Source organism: Primulina eburnea, chromosome 5 (genome assembly GCF_022965805.1).
Source record: "Primulina eburnea isolate SZY01 chromosome 5, ASM2296580v1, whole genome shotgun sequence".
In the NCBI taxonomy this organism is placed as follows: domain Eukaryota; kingdom Viridiplantae; phylum Streptophyta; class Magnoliopsida; order Lamiales; family Gesneriaceae; genus Primulina; species Primulina eburnea.
Window position 1 is genome coordinate 26,177,882 of NC_133105.1, and position 27,699 is coordinate 26,205,580.

The 27,699-nt window shown below is 38.2% G+C and overlaps 1 protein-coding gene across 2 annotated transcripts; it reads right to left on the reverse strand.

The window, feature by feature from the left end:
- Positions 1-7,414: 7,414 nt before the first annotated feature.
- Positions 7,415-10,252, reverse strand: LOC140833136 (uncharacterized). 2 transcript variants are annotated; one of them, XR_012118300.1, is made up of 4 exons: positions 8,912-10,252; positions 8,337-8,562; positions 7,976-8,179; positions 7,415-7,899 (listed from the first exon to the last, which is right to left on the reverse strand). XR_012118300.1 is itself a non-coding variant. In XM_073197583.1 (4 exons), the coding sequence occupies exons 1-4, from the start codon at positions 10,209-10,211 to the stop codon at positions 7,768-7,770; spliced, it is 1,845 nt and encodes a 614-aa protein (XP_073053684.1). In that variant the 5' UTR covers positions 10,212-10,250; the 3' UTR covers positions 7,415-7,767. The 2 variants fall into 2 exon arrangements, 1 of the variants encoding a protein (XP_073053684.1); XM_073197583.1 differs by having other exon boundaries at positions 8,354-8,562; positions 8,912-10,250.
- Between the last annotated feature and the right edge of the window lie 17,447 nt (positions 10,253-27,699).

The window sequence follows — 27,699 nt, forward strand, 5'->3', positions numbered from 1 at the left end:
ATATCAACTCAAGGCTAAAATCAATCTCTCTGATTGGAATCAAATTTGAAGTCTTATCTGGGGAAAACGTTAATAACTTTCTTATCATTGGTAAATCAGCCAATGATAGACTCAACTTCAGTAAATCAACTGAATACATAAGGAGTTACTCTGCTCCTTTCTGTAATAATCGAGTCATAGTTAGTACGAATATCAAAGGAATTCTTAGTCTAGAATTCTTATCGTACAATATTCATCTCTTGGTCATCTCAGATCTGATTCTCACCATCTTCTGGAATTAATCTATGGTAGCTCTGTACTTGATCAGCATATCAATATCAGTAATGCAGTTCTAAAATCAGAGAACACCAGTACAATACCATCTACCACACAAACTAACTCAATCTCATTCTTATCCTACTGTAGTATATAAGATCTAACAGAAATCACTGATACAAGATCTTTTCCCAAAGGAAAGGAACAAATACTACAGTAAATAAAGAATCAACAGATAATGCATACATCAATGCAAATCTTTCAGAAATAAAAGTATATGAAGCACTGGTACCCCTCAATACATATGCAGGATAATCAAACAAATCAGTTACCTGCAACATCATCATCTGGTGCTTCTTGAGCCTGCTCCTCGGTCAAAGCAAATACTCCGGCCTGCTGTCTAGGAGGTTGGCCAACTGTCTGGCTTCCTCCTGGCCTCTGCTGTGACTGAGATGGTGCTGGCTGAAATGAAGGAACGACAGCTGATCGTCTAATCCACTGTGCCGCCGGTCCAGATGGTTCAGCTCCCTGGGATCTTTGGGAACCCCTCTGTGGACATACTCTGGCAAAATGTCCCTGTTGCTTGCAGAAGTGGCAACTACCAAGTACTCCTTGGCATTGCTCAGTGGAATGTCTCCCTACACAATTTCCGCAGTAAACGCCGGTATAACTCTGCTGAGAACCACTGGAGCTAGAAGAACTTCCGCCAGACTTCTTAAATTGCTTTCCTCTAGCCTTCAGAAAATCTTTCCTTCCACCACTGCTACTGCCACTCTCGAATCGGGGAGGTGGTTGTTGTGGTCTCGATACTGGAGGAACAAATTCAACTCCTCTCTGCCTTATCAGGCCCGCTTCAGCGCCCTTTGCTCTATTCATGGCATCAGCAAAGTTATTCGGTCGTCCTGTGTTCACCAATGTAAATATATCGGGATTCAAGCCATTGATGAACTGATCAGCAACGGCTTCGTCATTTTCAGCCACATTTGGAGCAAACTTCAACAAGGTAGAGAACTTGGTCACATATTCTTCAATGTTCAGCTGACCCTGTCTCAAATTGGCAAACTCCGCCCCTTGTCCTTTCTGTACGATATTGGGAAGAATCTCTGATAAAACTCAGTTTTAAACACATCCCAAGTAATAATCGTACCTCGTTGCTCCAAGGCCCTCTTCATTGTAATCCACCAGCTTTGTGCAACATCCAGCAACTGGTGCCCAATCAATTTAATCCGGCGCTCATCACTGTACTCCAGTGAATCAAACAGCAACTCAATGCTACCTAACCAACTCTCACACTCGACTGATGTATCAATACCCGTCAGAGTGGGTGGTTTGAATGACTGAAACCTCTTCAGCAAGGTTTCCATTGGAGTCGGTGTTACATCCATTGGAGGATTCGATGTACTACCCTGTTCTGGAATTCGTCTAGGAGGCATATCTGAAACTCAAAAGGATTAGTAATCCAATCCAACACACCTATTTCAATTCAGTCTCTCCTCCAATCATCTTACTGCTGATCGAGAATCAATTCAGATTCGTTCCCAATAATACATATTACAAAATCAAATCAGATAAATCAAGTAACATGTATTATATAAAGCAGTACGACATGCTAGCATTCAAAAGCAGGAAAGAAAACCTCAATCTACCCCGCTCACTAGCCTCTTCTATCTCAATCTAAAGAACTCTAGGTTCTAGACCTATAGCTCTGATACCACCTGTTGTGGGGACCCGGACGCTAATCAAGTTCTTAATCATTATTGGGGCTAATTAATCAATTATAAAACAGGGTCTAAATTTTTTTTTAAAATACAAAGCGGAAACGTAATGTAATTTATTCAAATTACATATTAAACATGAATATACAAATCTTGTGTTCTCTACAAGAATTCGACTAGGTTCAACTACATATCAGTGCTGAATCCTATGTTGCTTCGAAGCCCGGATCTCCACGCTATCTAATCTTCTCTCATCCTCTTCTTGACCCTGATTCAGCCCCACCTGTTGTCATGCACACATACAAAACAAGACAACAGCCGGATAACTCCGGTGAGATATAAATATCCCAATATAAACAATGTAAACATGCAATCATATAAAAGCATATACGAAAGCATATAAGAATTATCTATAACATGTCTCAAATCAGAAACATAAATCCATATCAAACATTCAATAATCATGAATGGTATAAACAATGTAAATCAACATGTCGTATCAGACTCAACTCAACCGACGCGTCGTCTCAGACTCGACTCTACTGACGCGTCGTCTCAGACTCGAATCAACTCTAACCTAGGGATCCCGATGTCTGGATATAGGTAATTATATCGAATCTCAGTCGATAGGAATGAATCAATCCCTAAACGGCATCGATATAATTCATATATCAGTGTCTGGGCGAATCAGCCGCAGAATTGACGAATCAGTCAAGAATTATGCGAATCAGCCAATAACCAGACGAATCAGCCTGTAATTAAGCGAATCAGCTTAAGTTTAGACGAATCAGTCAATAACCAGACGAATCATCCGGTGACTAGGCGAATCAGCCTGTGACTCAACGACTCAGTAATCAATACATACAGTCAGTATCTAAGCAAATCAATCAATGACTAGCGAATCGGCAGTCATTACATGAAGTGGCTATAAATCAATAGACAACAAACATCAATCTCATCAATTACAAGAATCAATGTAATAAACTAAGTATGTGATTTAGGGAAACTCGAGTCAAACCTTCCTCGAGTTGTGCAATCCCAACACAACAATAATTTATACCTTTCTTTCTGATACTCTGACTCGGTCGCAGTCTTGAACTCCAAGCCTGTCAATACTCAGTCTGAAAATAATGATATCGAGAGTACCGTATCAATACACCACTCAATTAATACTGGATACAAACAGAATTCAATCAAATTCTGTTTCAACAACATAACGGCGTAATCTCAATATATCCAGCCCTATCATATCAGTCAGATATCAATTCTAATATCTCATAATCGATAATCACTCAATCTGGATATCAATTCTTATTCAATCTCATTCTGAAAATCATAACAAGTTCATATTCAGTCCGTTTCTTAATCTGACTTCGATTCTATGCTTTTTACTATGTCAACAACAACTTATATAAGTTCCATTCAATTCTGACAATATCATAATTCTAAAACATGTCAAAACGTAGTAAAACTTACGTCCAGTTGTAGCCTACGTCGATAGGAACTCGATACCGAAGTCGGATTCAAAATCAAACGGACGGATTTCTCGCAAAAGGCGTAAGGATTTTCTTTCTTCCTCCTCGGACCTTTTCTCGATTTCTTGTGTTAAATTCTGAAGGAACGAATGGCTATCACACATATATATACCATGCATGAATTCGACGAGGTGGCACAATTTCCGCAAAACACGTATCACCGCGGGTGCGGTAGGTGTAACACCGCGGGTGCGCTCATGCTTCGACAATCTTATCTATTCTGAAATTGCACGACCGCGGGTGCGGTACATGTCAAGAACGCGGGTGCGGTCATGTCACCGCGGGTGCGGTAACGCTTGCACCGCGGGTGCAGTCACCCTTCGGTAAAACTGTCCAAGTTTCTGTCCATGCACCGCGGGTGCGGTACATGCAAGGCCGCAGGTGCGGTGTTGCTTCGGCAATACACTCTGAAATTCAAAATAAATGGCCACACATTATCTTAAATCGTGTCTCAGTTGGCCCTTTCGTAATCACGTTAAATTATAAATCAAGAATCCTTGATTAACCGTGATAATTTCTCGGGCATTACATTATGGCAGGAAGTGTAGATCTCCCTTGTATTGGGATGAGATTGGTGAGAGGAAGATGTTGGGTCCAGAGTTGGTCCAACAGACAGCTGATGTTGTTGCTGTTATTCGAGAGAGGATGAAGACAGCGCAGTCTAGACAGAAGAGTTCTGCTGATGTGCGTCGTAGGCCGTTGCAATTTGAGGTTGGCGATCATGTGTTCTTGAAGATAGCACCTCTCAAGAGTGTGATGCGGTTTGGCAAGAAGGGAAAGTTGAGTCCGAGATTTATTGGCCCATTTGAAATCTTGGATAGAGTTGGTGATCGAGCTTACAGGTTAGCCCTACCGCCAGATCTTGACAGAGTTCATAATGTTTTTCATGTTTCGATGCTCAGGAAGTATATTGCGAATCCTTCCCATGTTCTTCGTCACGAGCCATTGGATTTGACACCGAATTTGACGTATCAAGAGATTCCGATCCAGATTCTGGATCGCAAAGTTAGAGTGTTGAGAAACAAAGAGATCGGCATTGTTAAAGTCCTTTGGAGGAATCATTTGATTGAAGAAGCCACGTGGGAACCAGAGTATGAGATGAGAGAGAAGTATCCCGAGTTGTTTGCGCAGTGACGTCAATTTCGGGGACGAATTTCTCTAAGGAGGGGAGATTGTAATAGCCGAGCCTGGTGTACGGTACGGTTTAAGTTTTCATAAGTTTATTGACTACTTGGTCAAGTTTAAGTATATTTTGGATGTTAAGAGTTTCGATTTAGGATTTATAGTATGGTTGGGTATAGATGATGTGTAGTGCTATTGTAGCGGCGTTACGATTAAATTCATGATAAATTGTATATTGATCCAAATGAGATGAGGCCTTTTCCATTAGAAAGATAAGACATAAGGCTATAAATTTCTTATTTTGAGTTTTGTTCAAATCATTGTGGAAGATAAGACAAAAGTGCCCCGAAATGTGTCGTGCGTTTCGTCGTTCCTCCAGTGACACATGTTGGGAGATTTAGCATAACTTTTTACTCAGACCTCCAAATGATCTGAAATTTGGAGAGCTTCACGAAAGGACATAGGGCTACAACTTTGTAGTTTACCACCTTTTCTAATTCGGAAGGTAAGAGGCGTTTCTGAAGCGATCTTTAACGTGGCAGTGCGCAGAGTGGCGCCCGAGCGGTAATGTTTGGCCGCCCGAGCGCCAATACTTCTGGAATTTGGGTTTCGGGCAGAATCATTGGCGCCCGAGCGGTAATTTCGACCGCTCGAGCGCCGGGTACAGTACCAAAAACGTGTTTTCGGATTTTAAGTGTTTATATGCAAGAGTTGGTCTCATTTTTCCTCATTTCTACTCCTCCTTCTCGATTCTTCTTCTATAGGGAGAGCTAGGGTTCCATTCTTCTCATTTCTTTTCTTTAATCCAAGCTTCTTGTTATTTATTTGTGTTGAGAGCAAGATTATTTTGGGATCAAGGAAGCTAAGGTAAGCTTTTGGTTTGGTTATTTCTTGGTTTTGGTGTGTGAGATGATATGGGTTTGTGTTGGTGTTGATTCTTTGGCTTTTATGGTATTGTTGTTGGATTATTGGGTTATTGATGGTGCAAATTATGGTTTATTGTTGTAGGATTACCACCAAGAGTATAGAATCAATGTTTCAAGTGGTTGTCAGTGGAATCTCATTCTTGTGCTCACATGATATAGTATATGTATTGTGTTTCAATGGTTTTAACATGTTATTCCCTTCCATTTGATCCATATTATGTATTGAATTACTTGATTGTATATTTGAGACAATTGAATGTCTCAATTGTGAAAAAGAGAATACAAAAGAATAGAGTATTCAAAGTGTTTGATGAAATGCCAAAGAGAGAATTCAAATTGATTTATTGGATTGATAGATACATAGTCAGAGATTGCATGCAATTAGTTGATCAAGGACCATATGCTTATATCCCTCAGAGTTATCGATTTATATCGATGGGATATAGGTACAGAGACAGAGATAATATATAGATATCAATCCAACAGAGAAAAGAGAAATATCATCTTATTGTTATACTATTGCTATGTTATTCATGATTCAGAGTTGATGGTATTTAATGTTTTTAAAGCTATGTTTTATAGAGTATGCTATGTACATTGCTATGTAAGAGTTCCAATTGCTGAGTTTTATGCTCATTTAAGTTATTCATGTGATGCAGATAGGAGCGACGAACCAGGACGTTGATTGAAGCCGGGGTCATATGCATATAGAGATGGAAGGAAGTGGAAGATTATTTTGTTATACATGATCAAAATGATATTTTGTATTTTGATGCAACACTTTTTGGATCATGTATATTCTTTTGATGGTATATATATTGGAAATGTATTTTGAATCCTTCCTCCCTTTAAAGAAAAATTTTAAATTCCGCTGTTATTTTATAAAATGGGTCAGAGGTGTCACAGGGAGCGTGGGATGTCGTCTTAACATCCTCCCATGATTTATAACAAGTTTTTGAAAAATTTATTTTATTATATAATAACATTATATTATATATTAAATATATACACAATAAATAAACAACAGTAAAATAAATATTATTACTTTTGTTACCTTTTTCTTCTGTTTGGAGCTTGGAAAAGTATGGAGGACTTTTAGAGCTTCGTGCTGATAACGTGTCGTGAAAAAGTAAAAATTTATGGTAAAAAGTAAAAATCTCAAACTCTCAAATTTTACCAAACTACACACTTTATAATATTTTTCTCTCTACTCAATTGTGATTTTCTTCACAAATGAGAGATCTATTTATAGAGTTTCATTACACATAATCCAAAAAATAAAATAAATCATTACCTACATCATCACACATAAATTTCTAATTTTACAACTCTTATTTTCAACATTCAAATATTCAACTATTACTTTTCAATATTCAAATCATTTATTTTCCACACTTCTCCAATTTTTTCCTTTTTAATTTCACGAATTTTTACACTTTTATTTGATAAAATGTGTTTATTGAGGTCCTATTATAGGGAAAGTGAAATGAGTGAGTCACTTATATCATGACACTTATTTGCTCAAACCCTCGAACTTGACACCCACTTAAGTTCATTTCTTAACAGATATATTTGCTGTCAAAATTAATCAGTAAATAAAAATTAATTGATATTTTTTATAAGCTTTTGAAAATTTCATTTGTGGGATAATAAATTCATTTAATTATATTATAATTGTTTAGAAGTATTTTTATTTATTTTACTTTTAACTCTTTTGAACATTAAGTAGATTAATTTGTAGAAAATTTATTTATATTTCAACGTTTTTGTTAGAATATATTTATTTATTTATTTATATTATTATTATTATTTTATTAAATGTTAATTAAACAACACAATTTTTCGAGGTGTTACACAAGAATTGATCTGAATGAAATACAAAGGCCAATATAAAAAGAAATCACTACACACCAATCACTTCCAGCTTTAATATCAAATTTAGATTCATAGGATCGATCATTCCCTCGTGAAAATGAGATATCTTCTACCCATCAACCAGACATCCGAGCTCTTCAACAAAGAAAATGAAAGGAAAACGCCATCAAACACACCTGTGGCAGACAGCATCAGCATCACTCTAATTCACTCAGACAGTGCCTGAATGTTCTTGTACTCCGCATGACATTGCCTCGAGGAGATTCACTTCACAGAAGCCACATTGTGTTTCTCACAGTCTCACTTGTTCGGTTGGAGGGTGATTCCTGATTATGTTATTCAACCTTGTTTTATCATATCACGTAAACCCATCTCAGCGTCGGCTAGTGGTTGTCCTGCATAAAGCTGCAGCTCCCCTCGCTTCACCACAATGGCACTCATCGTTTCTGATTTGACTGCATCCTTTAGTTCCTGGTAAAGAATGGTTGGATAAAACCTAAGCAGAACGGGCGAGCAAAATATTAAGAGACTGATGTAAGGCTCTTACTTTGACCGTTAAAGGAACAACATCAGCTTTGAAGTCTTCCAGATCTTCGAAGAAACATTGCAGAATGTAACAGAAATTGGTTGCATCAACACTGTCCTCGAAAGCAACAATGTACGACAAGGATACCTCTGTGCTGGGAGTGTTCTTCAGGGTATAAAGTCCTCTTCCACCCGTATCATCGTTGACTCTATACATAAGAATACCCTGAATTGAACAAAGGAGATTTTTTCATTCATCTACATTTCTGTTAGTTTTAATCTTTCCAACAGCTTGTCATACAAAAGAGTTCACTGCAAAATCCAATCTGAGGCATAAGAAGAGTAGTGAAAGCAAGAAAAAGACGAGGAGGTAAAATGTTTACAGATTCCATTCACATACTAGAACGTATGGAAGATCGGACCACCAAAATTCAGAATCACTTCCACGTTTCTTTGCACCAAATTTCGGTGCTGATATATTGCTAGAGACTTCCTTGCCTCTTGATACATCTGACAGATAGTCAGATACTGCAACAACCTCCACTGCTCCCGATTCTATTGACTTCACAGCTTCCCCTCTTGATTTTCTTGATTTCTCGGGTGCAAACACTGTAAATTAATGAATTAGTTTTAAAAGTTATTGAGTAGTTACAGTATTCATTTAGTTTTACAATTAATAAACCCGACATTTACGCAGCATGACGCAAAGTTCACAAGTTCAGAGAGTTATATCCTTTTTCTAACATGTTTCTCCGTCAACAGCACGAAGGAGAAGAAAGAGGTTTCATCATCACAAAAAACATAAACAGCCACAGAGTTCTTACTAAATTCGATATCTGAATTTTGAAAGGAAAAACAAGATGAGATACCAAAAGCATTTAAGAGTTCAAAACCCGAATATTGTCTGCATAAACATAAACTGGCTATTAGTTCCTACAAGAGATTCCAAGAGCATTACCAGCCGCCCCCTTAGGTTTCACAACAGCAGATCTCTTTATTTTTTTGGTCGTCCCTCTTTCTTTTTCCACCTTCTTCCTTGTACTCTTAGAGAGTTCCGTCATTTCCACATTACCTTTACTTCTAATTTCTTTCACCATATGAACTGAATCATTTCCCTTAGAATCAACATCAGCCAGGTCTATATGCTTTTCTTCACCCCCTAAATTAACTGCATTGTTACCACCATTCCCACTTCTCAACAACTCGACCCCTCCCTCCGTCTCTCCACTTTTCTTAGGTTCATGAATAGAATGATCATCCGAACCCCAAAAACCCTTTGGTTTCTCACCCTGATTACTCGACAAATCTTTAAACTTATACTTTTTCTTGAATAGCAATGCTGCATTGCCCTCTATCTCATTTAACTCACCTTCTCCGACCCCATCTTTTCTCTCACCCTCCCTCCTCGAGTGCTCAATAAATGCAATTGGCGATCTGTCACGCTCATTCTCGAGTTTCTTTGTCAACTTTATCAATCGATTGTAGACCTCCCAATCAATCCCTGTTCTATCAATTTTTCCAGCATCCACATCATTATCATCCTCGCTATCAAGACCATCATTCTCTGACTTTAGCCTTTCTTTCTCTCTAGCCTCCCTCGCCATTGCTCGAATTTCCTCGATTGCGCTCTCCATTTCCACTTCATCAACATAAACAGCTTCATTTCCAATACCCACTTGCCAATTCACGTTTGCATTGGCAAAAAGCTTCACCCTTGATTTACCCTGTCCATTTTCCCACGCTTCCAGAACAGAATCTTCTCTATTTCCATTTAAATTCCCATTTCTGCTGCCAGAGCCAGCTGATCCAAATACCCAAACAGCACAAACAGCCTGGAAAACAAAAGCCCCTGCCAACCACAACCCATACTTCAAGATAGGATTTTTATCTAACAAACCGACACTTCCATCAACTGGAACCCCAACAGTAGGCTCTGAAATCCCAACCTCCTTCACCACTTCGATTTCTTGAATTTGATGATTCCCAGATTTTGGATTTTCAGACTCTTCGAGTTCTTGAATTTCCTTAAGCACGGGCTCTATTACTTGCTGTAGAGGGCGGGAGTCGATGGGAATGGAGGGGTGTCTTAGGGTTTTGAGTAGTTTCTGCCGGAGATAGTTTCTTCTCAGGGCACGCTGTCTGGGGAAAGAAGTGGAAATTGCGAATGTTGTGGCTGTGGGGCGGCTGTGGCTGTGGCTGTGGCTGTGGCTGTGGCGGAGGCGGGAAGAGGTGGCCGTGTATTGCACAGCCGCCATCATACAAAGTCAAACATCTTTCAAGAGCAGTTTTTTATATGATTTCACGATAAATAAAGGAAAACGAGGAAAACGAGATTGATGGAAAAGTTTATTTTAAAAAAAAGCAAAAATTTGTGTGAGACGATCTTCGGGTGGTATTTGTGAGACAGATTTCTTATTTGGGTCATCTATTAAAAAGTATTACTTTTTATGCTAAGAATATTACTTTTTATTGTGAATATGGGTAGGACTGACCCGTCTCATAAATTAAGATCCGTAAGACGTTCTCACATGAGACCCACTCAAAAAAAGAGAAAGTAATTTATCTTTTTTTAAAAAATTATTTGAAGACTAATTTTTTTCATTAGTATATATGATTATTTATTTTAATTTTATATATAATAAAATTTATAATTTAATTAAAAATAAAACTCACGCGACCCAACTCAACCCAATCCACATTTCACTCCATTCATTCTCGATCTTCACACAAAATATCTTCTTCTCAAACCTCCTTACCTCCATTGTTTTGATTTTTGGCTAACAATGAGTCTAAAAGATATTCGTTTGCAAGGAATCGTACGAGAGAATCACGTATTGGTAAGAAATCAATTTTTTATTTTGAATTTTACTGGGTCGATTCGCATCGACCAACTCGACCCAAGAGATTGGACCTAGGTGTGAAGAATTTGGATCGAGCTCTTCTCCACCCAGGCCTTGGGTCGAGCTAGCTCAGATCGAGCTCTTCACACTGTGAAGAGCTCCTGTGAAGAGCTCGACCCACACTGTGGAGCTGGGTCGAGCTCGACCCAAGAGTGAAGAGCTCGACTCAAACAACCCAGGGTGAAGAGCTGAACCCACTTCGACCCAAAACAAAGAGCTCGACCCACCTGGATCCAGATTCGATCCAAACCAATTTTTTATATGAACAGACACTATTTAACATTTTTTTTTTTTTTTTTGCAGATTTATTTCTCTACTAAACTTGTAAGGAATCAAATCTTTGAATGTAAGTTAACTTTATGATCAAGATATGTTGAGATTTATAAGAAGATTGTATCATTTTTGAATAAGAAAAAAATAGAATATTTGGTCCAATATACATTATTCGGTAATTTATTTATATGTGCTAAAGATTATAACAATTCCAATCAATTTTTATGGTTTTTTATTAGTAGACAAACTTACGATAGTGGATGTAATGAATTTTGGACGATATATCGTAAACGACCTTTAAGGTTTTCATTGTTAGAGTATTGTTTATTAACGAGCCTAAATTGTTCAAACTTTTATCCTGTGATACCCGAGAAAGATGAATTTAGGTGGAGGCATTTATGTGGAAGAGATTGTATAGGTTTGGTGATGCGAACACGGGTCGTCAAGCCCCAAGGAAAGCATGGGATCCTTTGCAGTTGCCGGAGGGACCAGTCACGAGGGGTCGATTAAAGAAGTTCAAGGAAGCACTACAAGGAGTCATGAGTAGCCATGAAGGAGTCGTGATGCATGGGAGTGTGTTAGAAGACCAAAGGAATAGTATTCAAGTACTGATAGCATTGGCCGAGTCTGGACGGACCTGTACACGGACCTGCACACGGGGTCCGTGTAAGGCCCGAGATTATAGAAATGATATTAGTTTAATCCGAGATTATTGAATTAAAGAATTATGGAGTGTTGAATTATATTCCAAGATGTTTGATACTATTTAGGATTGGAATTGCATCAAAAAGGTTTAATAGGGGCTGATGTGCAATTAATGAGAAATTGAGGGACTACAGTGCAATAAGTGGGAATTTCCACTTGTCATGCCATGCAAGATGAAGCTTGGGACGTGCCTCTTTCTCTCCATTTCATTCAGTTTTTTTGTGTGAGATGGCCGAAACTCTCCATGAATGAAAGCTTCAAACTCCTTTCTCATATTTCAAGTTCTCTTGAGATGATTCCACCATAATTTCTTGAAACTGATTTTAGATTCTTGCTCCTCAACTCAAGGGCTTAAAGGTGAGGTAAACTTCATCATTTTTCAGCATGTTTCGAAAATTATCTATTGGAGGACTTGTGATTTTATTAGAAATACATGTTCTGGAGTAGATAGAGATCATAACACCATAAACGGATCGATTATCGGATGTCGTATGCAAATTGTGTAAAATTTCAGCATGTGGCCGAAAGTTAATGGTGCAAGATTAATGTATTTTGGCTTGGTATTGTTTTGGATTATGAGTTGTTGATGTTAGTTGATTATTGTTTGGGTTATCGGGATACCGAAAGTTCACTGTTACGCCGCCGAATTTGATATAGAATGAATTTTATTCATGTCATTACTTGAATGGAGTTTGATATTGATATTGTGGAGTTCGAAATTGTGCATTCCAGATTGGGTGTGGATTGCTTTGAGTTTGATTGTGTAGCTTCAACCGTGGTGATCAAGAAGAGTGGAATAAGATTTTGTCAAGGTTGAGAGCATTCAAGATCGAAAACAAAGGTATAATTCATGTGATATTTGGGAAGACATAACTCAAATCAGATCTCATTTGAGTTTCCCAATAAAATCACATACTTGATTACTATTTATCTTCTGATATGATTATGATTTGTTTATAGAATTGTATTCAAATCTTTTGAAATAATTATGCATTGTTTACAGATGGTTATGCATTGCATTTGAGATAGGAAAGTTTGACAGAAACAGTCAGACTTCTAGACGTTCGGTGTATCGTTACATAGGAGCAGACACCGTCCTATTGTAGATTATTCGATACAGATATGACCGAAGTCTAGGAATAAGACGTACGTCACCCCGATTGGGAGGGTAGGTGACAGACAGTGACGTCTTATTCACACCGGGATCCCTAGAGTTATAGTTGAGTCGAGTCTAGACATGATTTGACTAGAATTGCATGCGTTTAAAGATGTGGTTTCATAGACTATGAAACCCATGTTTATTGCTTTCAGACATGATAGCCTGTGTTTATATGATTTGAGTTAAATTGCATGGTTATCTGAATTGAGTTGCATGCTTATTTTGAGTAGATTTCATAGATTATGAAATCTATCACTTTTGAATATGTCATGATAGCATGTTTTATGATTTAGATTGTTTATATGCATGCTTACCATGTTTTATACTGGGATTTATTCTTACCGGAGTTATCCGGCTGTTATCTTGTTTTGTATGTGTGCATGACAACAGGTGGGGCTGGATCGGGGTCAAGAGGATGAGGAGAGAAGAAGAGTTAGCGTGGTGATTCCAGACTTACTGTAGATTTGGTTTATTACTTGAACTTAGTAACCGAACCTTAAACTTAGATTGTACAGTATTGTACTTTTATACTGAAATATATTTTATACTGAGATGTATGATATTTAGTTTCCATTACCTTCCGCATTTACATTTTAAAAAGAAAAATTTTTAGACCCTGTTAATCAGAACTGATAATTAAATCCCAAAGATGATTAAGAAGAAGATCAGCGTCCGGGTCCCCACAACAGGTGGTATCAGAGCGATAGATCCTTTATATTGAGATAGTCAGAACTGATAGATCTTTTAGAATGAGATAGTAGAGAATGAGCGGGGTAGATTGAATTGTCTTCCTTGCATGTGATTGCTAGCATGAGATTTATGTCAATGTTGACGTGCATGATGTGTGCTAGCATGGTTTATTGCTTTCCCTATTACATGTTGTTTGTTATCTGAGTTGATTGCAGCATGTAATTGTTAAGCCTGAATCAGAACCGAGTCTGGATCAGAGGTATATGATCAGACGAGGGCTGAGACAGATTGTATAGATTATGTACTAATCTGTTTGATTATCAGATATACCGCCTCGAAGAATTTCAGAAAAGGGCAGTACTTCGTCTGAACAAATAGAGGCATCAGAAACTCAGCTAGAAGAAAAGATGAAAGAATTTCAGTTATTGCAGCCGCCGATTCTGAGTGGTTCCGAGACATCCGAAGATTGTCAGAACTGGTTCGATGATATAGAAATACTGTTCGATTTACTTGATTGTACTGATGAACAGAGAGTTAAAATGGTACCTTATCAGTTACGAGAAGCCGCCAGGAATTGGTGGATTACCAGTCGAAGAATGTGGGAACGGAGAGGTACAGTGATTTCGTGGGAAATATTCAGAACTGAATTTTATTGACGATTTTTCTCAGTCTCGTACAGAGAGGACAAGAAAGCAGAGTTTGAGAATTTGAGCCAAGGTCAGTTGAATATTGATGAATATACCGCCAAATTCTCTACTCTACTGCATTTTGCTTCTCAGATAGCTGGAAATGATGAAGATATAGTGAATCAGTTCATTAGAGGGTTGAATTCGGAGGCAGTTGCATTTATGAATTTGCAGCGACCTTACCATTTTGCTGACGTCCTGAGTAGAGCGAAGAGAGCTGAGGCGAGTCTGATTAGACAGCTAGGGAGGTTGTGTGTGAAACAACCCCAGACACAGCAATCCCCTCTCAGAATTGATCGCAGCAGTACGAGTGGGAAGCAAGATTTGCTGAAAGCTCGAAAGAAGCCATTCAAGAAGTTAGGGAGTGGTTCCTCGAGTTCCAGTAGTTCTAGTTCGAGCTATACTGGAGGGTATTGCAGGAGTTGTGGAGGGAGACATTCCACCGAGCAATGCCAAGGAGTGACTGGTAGATGCAATATTTGTGGACAGCCGGGACACTTTGCTAAAGTTTGTCCCCAGAAGCGTTCCCGAAGATTGTAGGGAACAGAGTTCAATTGAAAACACAGATCCAGAATTCACAACAGGTACTATTCTTTATGATTCTATTGCATATGTATTCATATATACTAATGCATTTATTAAGAATATCTTTGACTGAGTTGCATGGAAATATGCTGTATCTGTTGGGTTTGTATGTACTGTAGTATTGATGTCCTTGCTTGTTGAGGAAATGTTGATATCAGAGATTTCTGTATATATTGTATACTACAGTAAGATGAGAATGAGAATCGAGACAGAGTATGGTGTACTCGTATTGTCTGATTTGACTACATTACTGATATTGGTGATATAATGATCAAGTACAGAAAGACAGAAATATTGTAGAATCTGTTCCAGACATGGTAAGATTCAGATTAGAGATAGCTAATGAGTAGAGATTTTGCAATAAGGATTCTAGATTTAGAATTCCTTTGATATTGTTGTATATGACTCGATTGTTACAGAAAGGAACAGATGGTATCCTTATGTATTCAGTAGATGTACTGAAATCGAGCCTAGCATTGGCAGATTTGCCAATGATATATGAATTGGCTGATGCTTGCCTAAATAAGATTTTAGATTTGCTTTATATCAGAAAGATAGATTTCAGAATTGAATTCAGATCAGATACTGATTGTTGTTTTAGAATTCAGTACAGAATGATATTGAGTGTACAGAATGATACAGAATGAATTGGAAGATCAGTAAAAGAATATCGACCAGGAGTTACATCTGATTTAGTGTTTCTCTTTGGCATGTGTCTGTATCTCCAGAGATGTTCTGATGATTCTATGCTTGTTATATCTATGAGATTTTGATATATTTGCAGCATCTGATTGATTGAATAGAATATTTGAAGATTGTATTGAATATTCTGAGAAGTGTGATGATTGTATACAGAAATTGTTCAGATAAGAATTTTGTTTGAAACAGATTGTATTCAGAGTATGCGTTATCTGAAGTTGGATACAGATTGATTTTTTTACAGCTGAGATTGTGATCAGTGGCTGATAACGATATCGATATCAGAAAATTCAGAAATGTCAGAAATATCAGAAATGTAGTTTGTCTGATTTGGCAGAGTATTTTATTCGACTGTTGTTTTATATCTGCTGAGTATTGTTATTGCTCTAAATCAGTATTTGAGATATCTTATATTGTTTTGGGGAGCATATGTTATTTGCAGATGAGATATACCAGTTGATCAGAATGACATGAAGATATTTATCAGAAATCCTTATTTTATGAGTTCACTGAACTCACTAGATCTGTATAGGATATTGATATTCCGTTTCTGATTTGATATTACTGTGTTTTGAATCCGTATATGCTACAGATTAGTGTGAACTAGTGGGAGTATATACAGTTTCAACCGAATCAGAGTTGAATTCAAGAGTTACAGTAATTCAAGAATGTGATCAGAATGTTCAGAACTTGATTGTAATAATCAGAACAGAGTAACAGATATGTGATTTTGTGTTGCGTATAAGATTGATTATCATGTGATATCAGAATTTTTTTTCAGAATGGTCAACAGGATTTGATATCGATAGTCAGAGCCGAATACCAGGTAGGTATATTTTCTTTTATTTATGTTATTAACTGATTTGTTTATGTCAGTAGTTCGAAGTTGAAATCACAGACAATGTCAGAAATGCGCTGTAGTGACTTCAGTTGTCATGTTTGTGACTGAGAATGTATGATATTCGAACAGACAGTTTTGTTATAGACATGTTAAATCAGTTATGGCAGAATTTATGCTGAAATATTGGCAGAATTGTACTGAATGTCTGAATTGCCACTAAATGAAGACATAAATATAGAAATCAGAAGACTTATTACAGAATTGGTATATTTCTGACTAGACATGGGGATTATATTTTGATGAATTTCGTAATGAGACCACTGCAATATTTTCCAGATTGTGATATGATATGATTGTGATTGACAGATTGTTCAATCTATATCTATTAGTTTGTACAAGATGACGTACAAACAGGATCAGATGACCAAGATCGATGTCAAAGAAATGGTCAGATTGACCAGAATGTTGAAGTAGATTATATCAGATTGCGACTTTTGATTGATTTTGTACTTGTGGCAGAATATACCATAAGCTTTCTCATATATTATCAACCGACTGACAGATAGCCAGAGTGTACTATCCAGATATTGGAAGTTATCCAAGGAGCTACAGTGCTGGATGCTAGCACTAATTGATATGACATATTGTCGCTGTGTGAATTATTGTACGATAATAGTTATCAGATTACCAGATGGATAATGAGATAGTTACAGACGACACATTGTACAGTGAGTACTGCAGATTTCTTTGGTATAAGAATAATATCTCGGAGATATCTGAAATAAGATCGGGTGCAGTCAGAGATATAACCAAGAAAATGTAGCTAATTCAGAAAAGAAGAAAAATAGCTCAGACCAGACAGACTTATCTTACCAACGTCATATGGTGACGATTGGTATGTACAAACACAGATTAAATATATCCTTGATTGGGATAAACAGAGTTGATAACAACTGATGGTAATGATTTGTTATGAGCTGTGGATTGATATATACAGATGTTGTATAGCCAGTATTGCGAGATTGATTAAGTCAGAGTTATTTTAAGGAGTATTACGATGTTATACTTCTTGAATTCTTATTCCAGATTGGAATCAGAGATCCGTAAAAGAAAAATATTTCAGAACGAAGATTATTCTATTATTGAAAACACAGTAAGATTGTCAGTAAGTCAATGAGACTATCTGAAAGATAGAATCTGATATGAGATTGAAATTTCAGAATTGATTCATTAAGATAAGTTTTCTGATTTACCTCTTGTATATGTTTCGTATTGATATCCGACTTGATTACCTGAGATTTCGAGGACGAAATCGTATCTTAGAGGGGGAGAAATGTAAGGCCCGAGATTATAGAATTGATATTAGTTTAATCCGAGATTATTGAATTAAAGAATTATGGAGTGTTGGATTATATTCCAAGATGTTTGATATTATTTAGGATTGGAATTGCATCAAAAAGGTTTAATAGGGGCTGATGTGCAATTAATGAGAAATTGAGGGACTAAAGTGCAATAATTGGGAATTGCAACTTGTCATGCCATGCAAGATGAAGCTTGGGACGTGCCTCTTTCTCTCCATTTCATTCAGTTTTTTTTTGTGTGAGATGGCCGAAACTCTCCATGAATGAAAGCTTCAAACTCCTTTCTCATATTTCAAGTTCTCTTGAGATGATTCCACCATAATTTCTTGAAACTGATTTTAGATTCTTGCTCCTCAACTCAAGGGCTTAAAGGTGAGGTAAACTTCATCATTTTTCAGCATGTTTCGAAAATTATCTATTGGAGGACTTGTGATTTTATTAGAAATACATGTTCTGGAGTAGATAGAGATCATAACACCATAAACGGATCGATTATCGGATGTCGTATGCAAATTGTGTAAAATTTCAGCATGTGGCCGAAAGTTAATGGTGCAAGATTAATGTATTTTGGCTTGGTATTGTTTTGGATTATGAGTTGTTGATGTTAGTTGATTATTGTTTGGGTTATCGGGATACCGAAAGTTCACTGTTACGCCGCCGAATTTGATATAGAATGAATTTTATTCATTGTCATTACTTGAATGGAGTTTGATATTGATATTGTGGAGTTCGAAATTGTGCATTCCAGATTGGGTGTGGATTGCTTTGAGTTTGATTGTGTAGCTTCAACCGTGGTGATCAAGAAGAGTGGAATAAGATTTTGTCAAGGTTGAGAGCATTCAAGATCGAAAACAAAGGTATAATTCATGTGATATTTGGGAAGACATAACTCAAATCAGATCTCATTTGAGTTTCCCAATAAAATCACATACTTGATTACTATTTATCTTCTGATATGATTATGATTTGTTTATAGAATTGTATTCAAATCTTTTGAAATAATTATGCATTGTTTACAGATGGTTATGCATTGCATTTGAGATAGGAAAGTTTGACAGAAACAGTCAGACTTCTAGACGTTCGGTGTATCGTTACATAGGAGCAGACACCGTCCTATTGTAGATTATTCGATACAGATATGACCGAAGTCTAGGAATAAGACGTACGTCACCCCGATTGGGAGGGTAGGTGACAGACAGTGACGTCTTATTCACACCGGGATCCCTAGAGTTATAGTTGAGTCGAGTCTAGACATGATTTGACTAGAATTGCATGCGTTTAAAGATGTGGTTTCATAGACTATGAAACCCATGTTTATTGCTTTCAGACATGATAGCCTGTGTTTATATGATTTGAGTTAAATTGCATGGTTATCTGAATTGAGTTGCATGCTTATTTTGAGTAGATTTCATAGATTATGAAATCTATCACTTTTGAATATGTCATGATAGCATGTTTTATGATTTAGATTGTTTATATGCATGATTACCATGTTTTATACTGGGATTTATTCTCACCGGAATTATCCGGCTGTTGTCTTGTTTTGTATGTGTGCATGACAACAGGTGGGGCTGGATCGGGGTCAAGAGGATGAGGAGAGAAGAAGAGTTAGCGTGGTGATTCCGGACTTACTGTAGATTTGGTTTATTACTTGAACTTAGTAACCGAACCTTAGACTTAGATTGTACAGTATTGTACTTTTATACTGAAATGTATTTTATACTGAGATGTATGATATTTAGATTACATTACCTTCCGCATTTACATTTTAAAAAGAAAAATTTTTAGACCCTGTTAATCAGAACTGATAATTAAATCCCAAAGATGATTAAGAAGAAGATCAGCGTCCGGGTCCCCACAGTCCGTGCTCTATACAACCTGAGGTGCCCATTGACAGTATCTACACGGACCCGACGACGGACCCAGGCACGGGGTCCGTGCCCTATTACATTGGCGAAGACAAAGTCTACACGGAGGTGAGCACGGGGTCCGTGTCCCTTGTTTCCAACTGAAGTCTATTTACCGAGTGTACACGGACCCAGACACGGAGGTCTGCACGGGGTCCGTGCCTAGTGTTTTTCTGCGCGAATTATTTCCTTCTTTAGAGTTTTATTTTGTTAGGTAACTAGATTCTAGTAATCTTTTTGATATGTAAACCATATTGGACGAAATTTTACAGACAATACACATATTATTTGTAGTTTTATCAAACTTGTGAGATTTTTCTCTCAACTTTTCAAGGCTTTAGCTTTGTTAAATCAAATCAAACTTGTCAAAGTTTATAACTTTGTGGCGTTTGTCGATCGTGCTTGTGCGGATTTTCGTAGGCGTCGTTCTTCGAAGGTTCGTATCAAATTTCGATTTTTATCCTCGTGTTTATTTGTTGCTAAACTCTTATAGTTTAGAGGTGAACAACACATCAATTACTTGATTCAAAAGATCGGGGAAACACACGAGTCTTATTATCGTAATTAAATAGAGGGTGCGATTGCGTTTTAATCGTGTTTGCTATTTATTCGTATCAAGATTCACATCATTTGGTATCAGAGCTTTAGGTTTATTGAAATCAAGTAAGTTATCTTGTTTTTAAATTACAGATCTGTATTATTTCTTCGTTTGTTTTTAGATCTGTTTTGTTCTATCGTTCTTCGTATTTTTTCGTGAATATGTGAATCTCGAAAATTTGTTGGTGTCTTTTTTTTTTTTTTTTGGGATTTTCGAGTAGTACTCAGCCAAAAAAAAAAAAAGAGTACAAAAATTCCGAAAATTGACCATTATTTCTTTTTGATATCTTGTTCTATTTTCTCTAGAGAGTCATATTCAATTGCCTCTCACAGTCAAAAAAAAAAAGTTCATACATTCGAATTTCTTGTCTACATAGTCCAAGTGAGTCGGTCGCATTTGTCACGAGTTGAAACTTGATTGTTTGATTTACTCAAAATACAAAGCTTGACGCTCTTGAGAGAACCCTCAAATTTGAGTGACATTACTTGAGTGTGAGTGTTATTTCTTTGGAGTGACTAGTGAGTATTTGTTGTGAGCAAAAAAAATAAGAGAGGAGAGACGAGTGAATTTCTTTGGAGTGACCGTGAGCATTTGGGTGAGGATCATTTGTTTTATACTAACGTTTTCTTGCAGGTACAACTTTGAAATTAAATGGAGAGGGAGGTAGGAGATAGTTCGAATTCGGGGTTGTCCAAGGTCCAAATAGATGCATTGATTGGGGATTTTAGTAGGATGATGACGACCCAAATGGAGTCGTTGCATGAGAGGTTGGGTAAACTTGAGGTTAGTGTTAGTGGGGGTAAACCCAAGCCTAGGGATTTGGGTAGAGATGATGAGGAATATGATCTGGGAGGAGGCGATGAGAGTCAAAATGAGAATTGGGGTAGGAATGGAAGATGTAGAGGATTTGGGAGAGGAAAAAGGGAAGCCATGCGGGGTAGATATGAGGAGACTAGGGAAGATGGTCACATGGGTAGCATTAAGATGAAAATTCCATCGTTCCATGAGAAATCTGACCCGGAGGCATACCTATAGTGGGAAAAGAGGGTAGAGTTCGTATTTGAATGTCACCACTACTCCGAACCAAAGAAGGTGAGGTTGGCGGTGGTTGAATTCTTAGACTATGCTCTCATTTGGTGGGATCAATTAGTGACCACTAGAAGGAGGTATAATGAGAGACCCATTGAGTCTTGGGATGAGATGAAGAGGGTCATGAGAAAAAGGTTTGTACCCAATCACTATTATAGAGAGATGTTTAAGAGGCTACAAACTTTGAGGCAAGGAGCTAAGAGTGTTGATGACTACTATAAGGAGATGGAAGTAGTCATGATTAGGGCAAATATTGAGGAGGATAGTGAGGCGACCATGGCACGTTTTCTTTGTGGTTTGAACAGGGAAATTCAAGATCAAGTGGAGCTTCGGCACTACTTGGATCTAGACGAGATGGTGCAAATGGCCATAAAGGTGGAGCAACAACTCAAAAGGCGTGGGGTTGGCCGTACCAGTCAAACTGGGGGTGCATCATCTTCTTGGAGATCAAATGTGGGGAAGCGTGAGGAGAACAAGGTGGTGGCCAAGCCCAAATTTGAGACCAAACAAGAGGCGCCTAAGCAAGGAGTCCAAGGTAAATCTGTAACTCCTCTCACTCAATCTAGAGATGTTAGATGTTTTAGGTGTCAAGGATTAGGACATATTTTTAGTGAATGTCCTAATAAAAGGGTGATGATTCTGAATGATTATGGTGAGTATGAATCTCAAAGTGAGGGAGATGGCGAGGGTAGTGATGATGACATGCCTGCGTTGGAGGATCCCGATGAGGGATATGGAGCGGTTATAGGAGAAGCGCTAGTGACTAGGCGAATCATGAGTGCCCAAGTCAAGGATGAAGAGGCTAGCCAAAGGGAGAATTTGTTCCACACTAGGTGTTTTGTGAATGGTAGGGTTTGCAATGTGATCATAGATGGGGGAAGTTGCACTAATGTGGCTAGTGTTGAGATGGTGGAAAAATTGGGATTGCCTACAATAAAACACTCTGAACCATATAGGCTTCAATGGTTGAATGATTGTGCGGAGGTGAAAGTAAATAGGCAAGTTCTAGTGTCCTTTTCTATTGGGAAGTATGTGGATGAGATTTTGTGCGACGTGGTGCCCATGCATGCTTGTCATATTTTGTTGGGTAGACCATGGCAATTTGATAGGCATGTTACTCATGATGGGTTCAAAAATCGTTACTCATTTGTTTTAAAGAAAGAATTGCTTCCTTTGTCCCCAAAGCAAGTATTGGAGGACCAATTGAAAAAGAAAAAGAGAGATGAGGCCGAAAAAAGGAGTGAATTAAAAAGTGATATGGCCTTTGAAAACAAAAATGAAGTGGCAAAAAAAACGAGTGATCAAAAGAGTGAGATAGCCATAAACAAAAAAAGAGAGAAAAGAAAATGAGGGAAAAGAAAAGGAGAGGAAAGAGGCCAAAAAGAAATCATACATGGCCTAAAAAGGTGAGTTGAAACAATTGTTGCACACACATGAACCACTTGTGTTAATTCTTTACAAGGAGATCCTCCTTAACACAAGTGATGTAGCCGGATCCCTTCCGAGCGTTATTGTTTCACTATTGCAGGAATTTGACGATGTATTTCCGGAGGAGCTACCTCAAGGCTTACCACCATTGAGGGGGATTGAACACCAAATTGATTTGGTGCCCGGGAGTGCCTTGCCGAACCGTCCAGCTTATAGGAGCAATCCGGAGGAGACTAAGGAGCTGCAACGACAGGTAAGTGAGCTATTAGATAAAGGGTTTGTGCGTGAGTCCATGTCACCTTGTGCGGTGCCCGTTTTACTAGTCCCTAAGAAAGATGGCTCATGGCGTATGTGTGTGGATTGTAGAGCAATCAATAACATAACCATTAAGTATAGGCATCCCATACCTAGACTAGATGATATGTTAGATGAATTGCATGGGTCTTGTATTTTTAGCAAAATTGATTTGAAAAGTGAGTATCACCAAATGAGGATGAGAGAAGGTGATGAGTGGAAAACTGCTTTTAAAACTAAATATGGGTTGTATGAGTGGATGGTTATGCCTTTTGGCTTGACTAATGCACCTAGCACCTTTATGAGGTTAATGAATCATGTTTTGCGTGCGCACATAGGAAAATTTGTTGTGGTCTATTTTGATGATATCCTAGTGTATAGCAAAAACTTGGATGAGCATGTTAACCACTTGAGGCTTGTTCTAATCACATTAAGAGCTGAAAATTTATATGCTAACTTGAAGAAGTGTGATTTTTGTACTAGCATACTTGTCTTCCTTGGTTTTGTGGTAAGCTCACAGGGTATAAAAGTTGATGAAGACAAGGTAAGTGCTATTCGAGATTGGCCAACGCCTACTACTGTTGGTCAAGTCCGAAGTTTTCATGGTCTTGCAAGCTTCTATAGGAGGTTTGTAAAAGATTTTAGCACATTGGCAGCACCAATGACGGCAGTGATCAAGAAGAACGTTCCATTTCATTGGGGCGAGGAGCAAGAGAAGTCCTTCAATCTCATTAAGCAAAAATTAATTAATGCTCCTTTACTTATTTTACCCGATTTTGCTAACACCTTTGAAATTGAATGTGATGCTTCAGGTGTAGGTATTGGTGGCGTGTTGATGCAAGGAGGAAGGCCGGTGGCGTACTTTAGTGAGAAGCTCAATGGGGCAGCGCTGAACTATCCCACGTATGACAAGGAGTTCTATGCACTTGTGAGGACTCTTGAGACGTGGCAGCACTACTTGAGGCCTAAAGATTTTGTGATTCATACGGATCATGAGTCTCTAAAGCGCCTCAAGGGGCAACAAAAGCTGAACAAGCGGCATGGTAAGTGGGTGGCTTTCATAGAGACATTTCCCTACATGATCAAGTATAAGCAAGGTAAGGAAAACATAGTGGCCGACGCACTATCACGTAGGTATGTGCTTTTCTCTATTTTGGAATCTAAAATCTTGGGTTCGAGCTTGTTAAAGAATTGTATGTGCTAGATGATGATCTTAAAGAAGTGTTTGAAACTTGTATGCATAGTCCACATGATAAATTCTACTTGCATAAGGGTTTCTTGTTTAGAGAGGATATATTGTGCATTCCTAAGTCATCAATTCGTGAACTACTTGTTAGGAAAGCACATGAGGGAGGCTTAATGGGACACTTTGGTGTGACTAAAACTTTAAATGCTTTGCATGATCATTTTTATTGGCCACACATGAAGCGTGATGTTGAGCGTATTTGTGAGAAGTGCATAACTTGTAGGCAAGCTAAGTCTAGGACACTACCACATGGACTATATACACCACTTACCGTCCCTAGTGAACCTTTTTTATATCTCTATGGACTTTGTTTTGGGGTTGCCTAGGACAAAGAAGGGGAGGGACTTTATATTTGTTGTTGTGGATAGGTTTTCTAAGATGGCACACTTTATAGCTTGTCACAAAACTGATGATGCATCTAACATTGCGGATTTGTTCTTTAGGGAAGTCGTTAGGTTGCATGGCATGCCTAGGAATATTGTGTCTGACCGTGATGTTAAATTTTTAAGTTACTTTTGGAAAACACTATGGGCTAAACTTGGCACTAAATTACTGTTTTCTACGACCTGTCATCCTCAAACTGATGGTCAAACTGAGGTAGTTAATAGGACGTTAGGAACTTTATTACGTGCTATTCTTAAAAAGAACTTAAAGAATTGGGAAAATTGCCTGCCATTTGTTGAGTTTGCATATAATCGTTGCGTGCATTCTACTACTAATTATTCGCCATTTGAAATTGTGTATGGTTTTAATCCTTTAACTCCGTTGGATTTGATGTCGTTACCTGTGAGTGAAAGGTTAAACTTGGACGGCAAAAAGAAGGCTGAATTTGTTAGGGGGTTGCATGAAAAGGCCAAAGCCAACATTGAGAAGAAGAATGAACAATATGCTAGGCAAGCCAGCAAAGGGAAAAAGAAGGTGGTATTCGAGAAGGGTGATTGGGTGTGGCTACACTTGAGGAAGGAGAGGTTTCCGGAGAAGAGACGCTCAAAGCTATTACCTAGGGGCGATGGACCATTCCAAGTTCTTGAGAGGATCAATGACAACGCCTACAAACTCGACTTGCCAGGTGAGTACAACGTAAGTTCTACATTAATGTTAGTGATTTGTCGTTGTTTGATGTAGGTGATGAGCAAGATTTGAGGACAAATCCTTTTCAAGAAGGGGAGGATGATGCGAACACGGGTCGTCAAGCCCCAAGGAAAGCATGGGATCCTTTGCAGTTGCCGGAGGGACCAGTCACGAGGGGTCGATTAAAGAAGTTCAAGGAAGCACTAAAAGGAGTCATGAGTAGGCATGAAGGAGTCGTGATGCATGGGAGTGTGTTAGAAGACCAAATGAATAGTATTCAGATACTGATAGCATTGGCCGAGTCTGGACGGACCTGTACACGGACCTGCACACGGGGTCCGTGCTCTATACAACCTGAGGTGCCCATTGACAGTATCTACACGGACCCGACGACGGACCCAGGCACGGGGTCCGTGCCCTATTACATTGGCGAAGACAGAGTCTACACGGACCCGTACACGGAGGTGAGCACGGGGTCCGTGTCCCTTGTTTCCAACTGAAGTCTATTTACCGAGTGTACACGGACCCAGACACGGAGGTCTGCACGGGGTCCGTGCCTAGTGTTTTTCTGCGCGAATTATTTCCTTCTTTAGAGTTTTATTTTGTTAGGTAACTAGATTCTAGTAAACTTTTTGATATGTAAACCATATTGGCAGAAATTTTACAGACAATGCATATATTATTTTGAGTTTTATCAAACTTTTGAGATTTTTCTCTCAACTTTTCAAGGCTTTAGCTTTGTTAAATCAAATCAAATTTATCAAAGTTTATAACTTTGTGGCGTTTGTCGATCGTGCTTGTGCGGATTGTCGTACGCGTCGTTCTTCGAAGGTTCGTATCAAATTTCGATTGTTATCCTCGTGTTTATTTGTTGCTAAACTCTTATAGTTTTGATGTGAACAACACATCAATTACTTGATTCAAAAGATCGGGAAAACACACGAGTCTTATTATCGTAATTAAATAGAGGGTGCGATTGCGTTTTAATCGTGTTTGCTATTTATTCGTATCAAGATTCACATCATTTGGGGGATTTCATAGATAGAATGGATGAGTACGAGAATGAATCAGGGGAAGAGATAGACATTGAGAAGTTGAAATTGGCATGCTTTTTGTTTGTGGTTGGTGTATTAGGCAGACAAAGAAAAAATAAAAATGATAGCATCGATTTAGAATGGATTATGTTGGAACATTTCATGTTCGCAATATTAATTTTGATGTGAACAAAACTTGTTTGTTTGTTTTTAATAATCTACCTTAGTGCGCAGATAAATGAAACTGAAATAATCAGTTACAAGCCAAAATTGAAGCTGTCGAAGACGACTACTGAAAGAATCAACTAATCAACCAAACTGAACTAGTTCAACTGATGTGTCGTAAATGAGTTCAACTGAATTTTCAGTTGATAGGTGGTTCAGCAGGAAAGCCTCAGAATCCCGGCCAGCCGAAGGAGTGTTCAACCGATGAAGAGCCCAACTGAAGATCGGTTCAACTGAACAAGAGTGAAATCAGTTCAACTGACGAGTCAACTGATTTCACCAGCCCAACTGAGACCAGTTCAACTGATCAGTTCAGAACATCAGTTAGGAGCAATCAGTTGCATATCAAGACAAGCTGATATAGGTGGAATCCAGCTGTGCGCAAAGGTACAAAAACATCTGTTCAGTCAAAGGACAATAATGGACTTTGTATTAGAGCTTAAAGACAAAAGTGTCCCAGAAAGAACAAGACAAATTTCGTGGAACATATTCAAAATGCAACGGATACAATAATTGAGTCTCACTGTACGAACAAACTTAGCGCCTGTAAGTAGAGGGTGAAGATCAGTGAAGAAATATACAATACAAGAGAGAAAAGAAAAGGGCACGCTTCAAATTCATATCAGCTTAAGAGAGAAGCATTCAGCCCAGTCGAGGGAACACTTAAACGTGTTATCATCTTTAGATTAAAAGCATATTTTCCTCAGTGTGTGAGAACAATTTCGGGTAGCTTTCAGAGATCAGTTCTCACATCACCACTCAAATACAGTATTGCACAAAGACGTTAAACTTGTGTATGTAGTCTTTCTCACACAGACATTAAAAAAGTGTTGACTGGAAGGTGCTGCCTTCAGTCTAGTCTAGGAGTTCAGTTAGGCAGTGGGTAAGTCCTAAGCTTGGTGGGTCTTCTAGTGAATCCTGCCCGAGGTGGAAGAAGGGGTGACGTAGGAGTAGT

Bases quoted from the DNA above. Each gene is read 5' to 3' on its own strand.
- LOC140833136 (XM_073197583.1), bottom strand. From the start codon at position 10,211: ATGATGGCGGCTGTGCAATACACGGCCACCTCTTCCCGCCTCCGCCAC. The intron at 8,563-8,911 runs GTAATGCTCTTG...ATTAATTTACAG, and splicing joins GAAACCTAAGGGGGCGGCTG to TGTTTGCACCCGAGAAATCA. The intron at 7,900-7,975 runs GTAAGAGCCTTA...ATTCTTTACCAG, and splicing joins TTGTTCCTTTAACGGTCAAA to GAACTAAAGGATGCAGTCAA.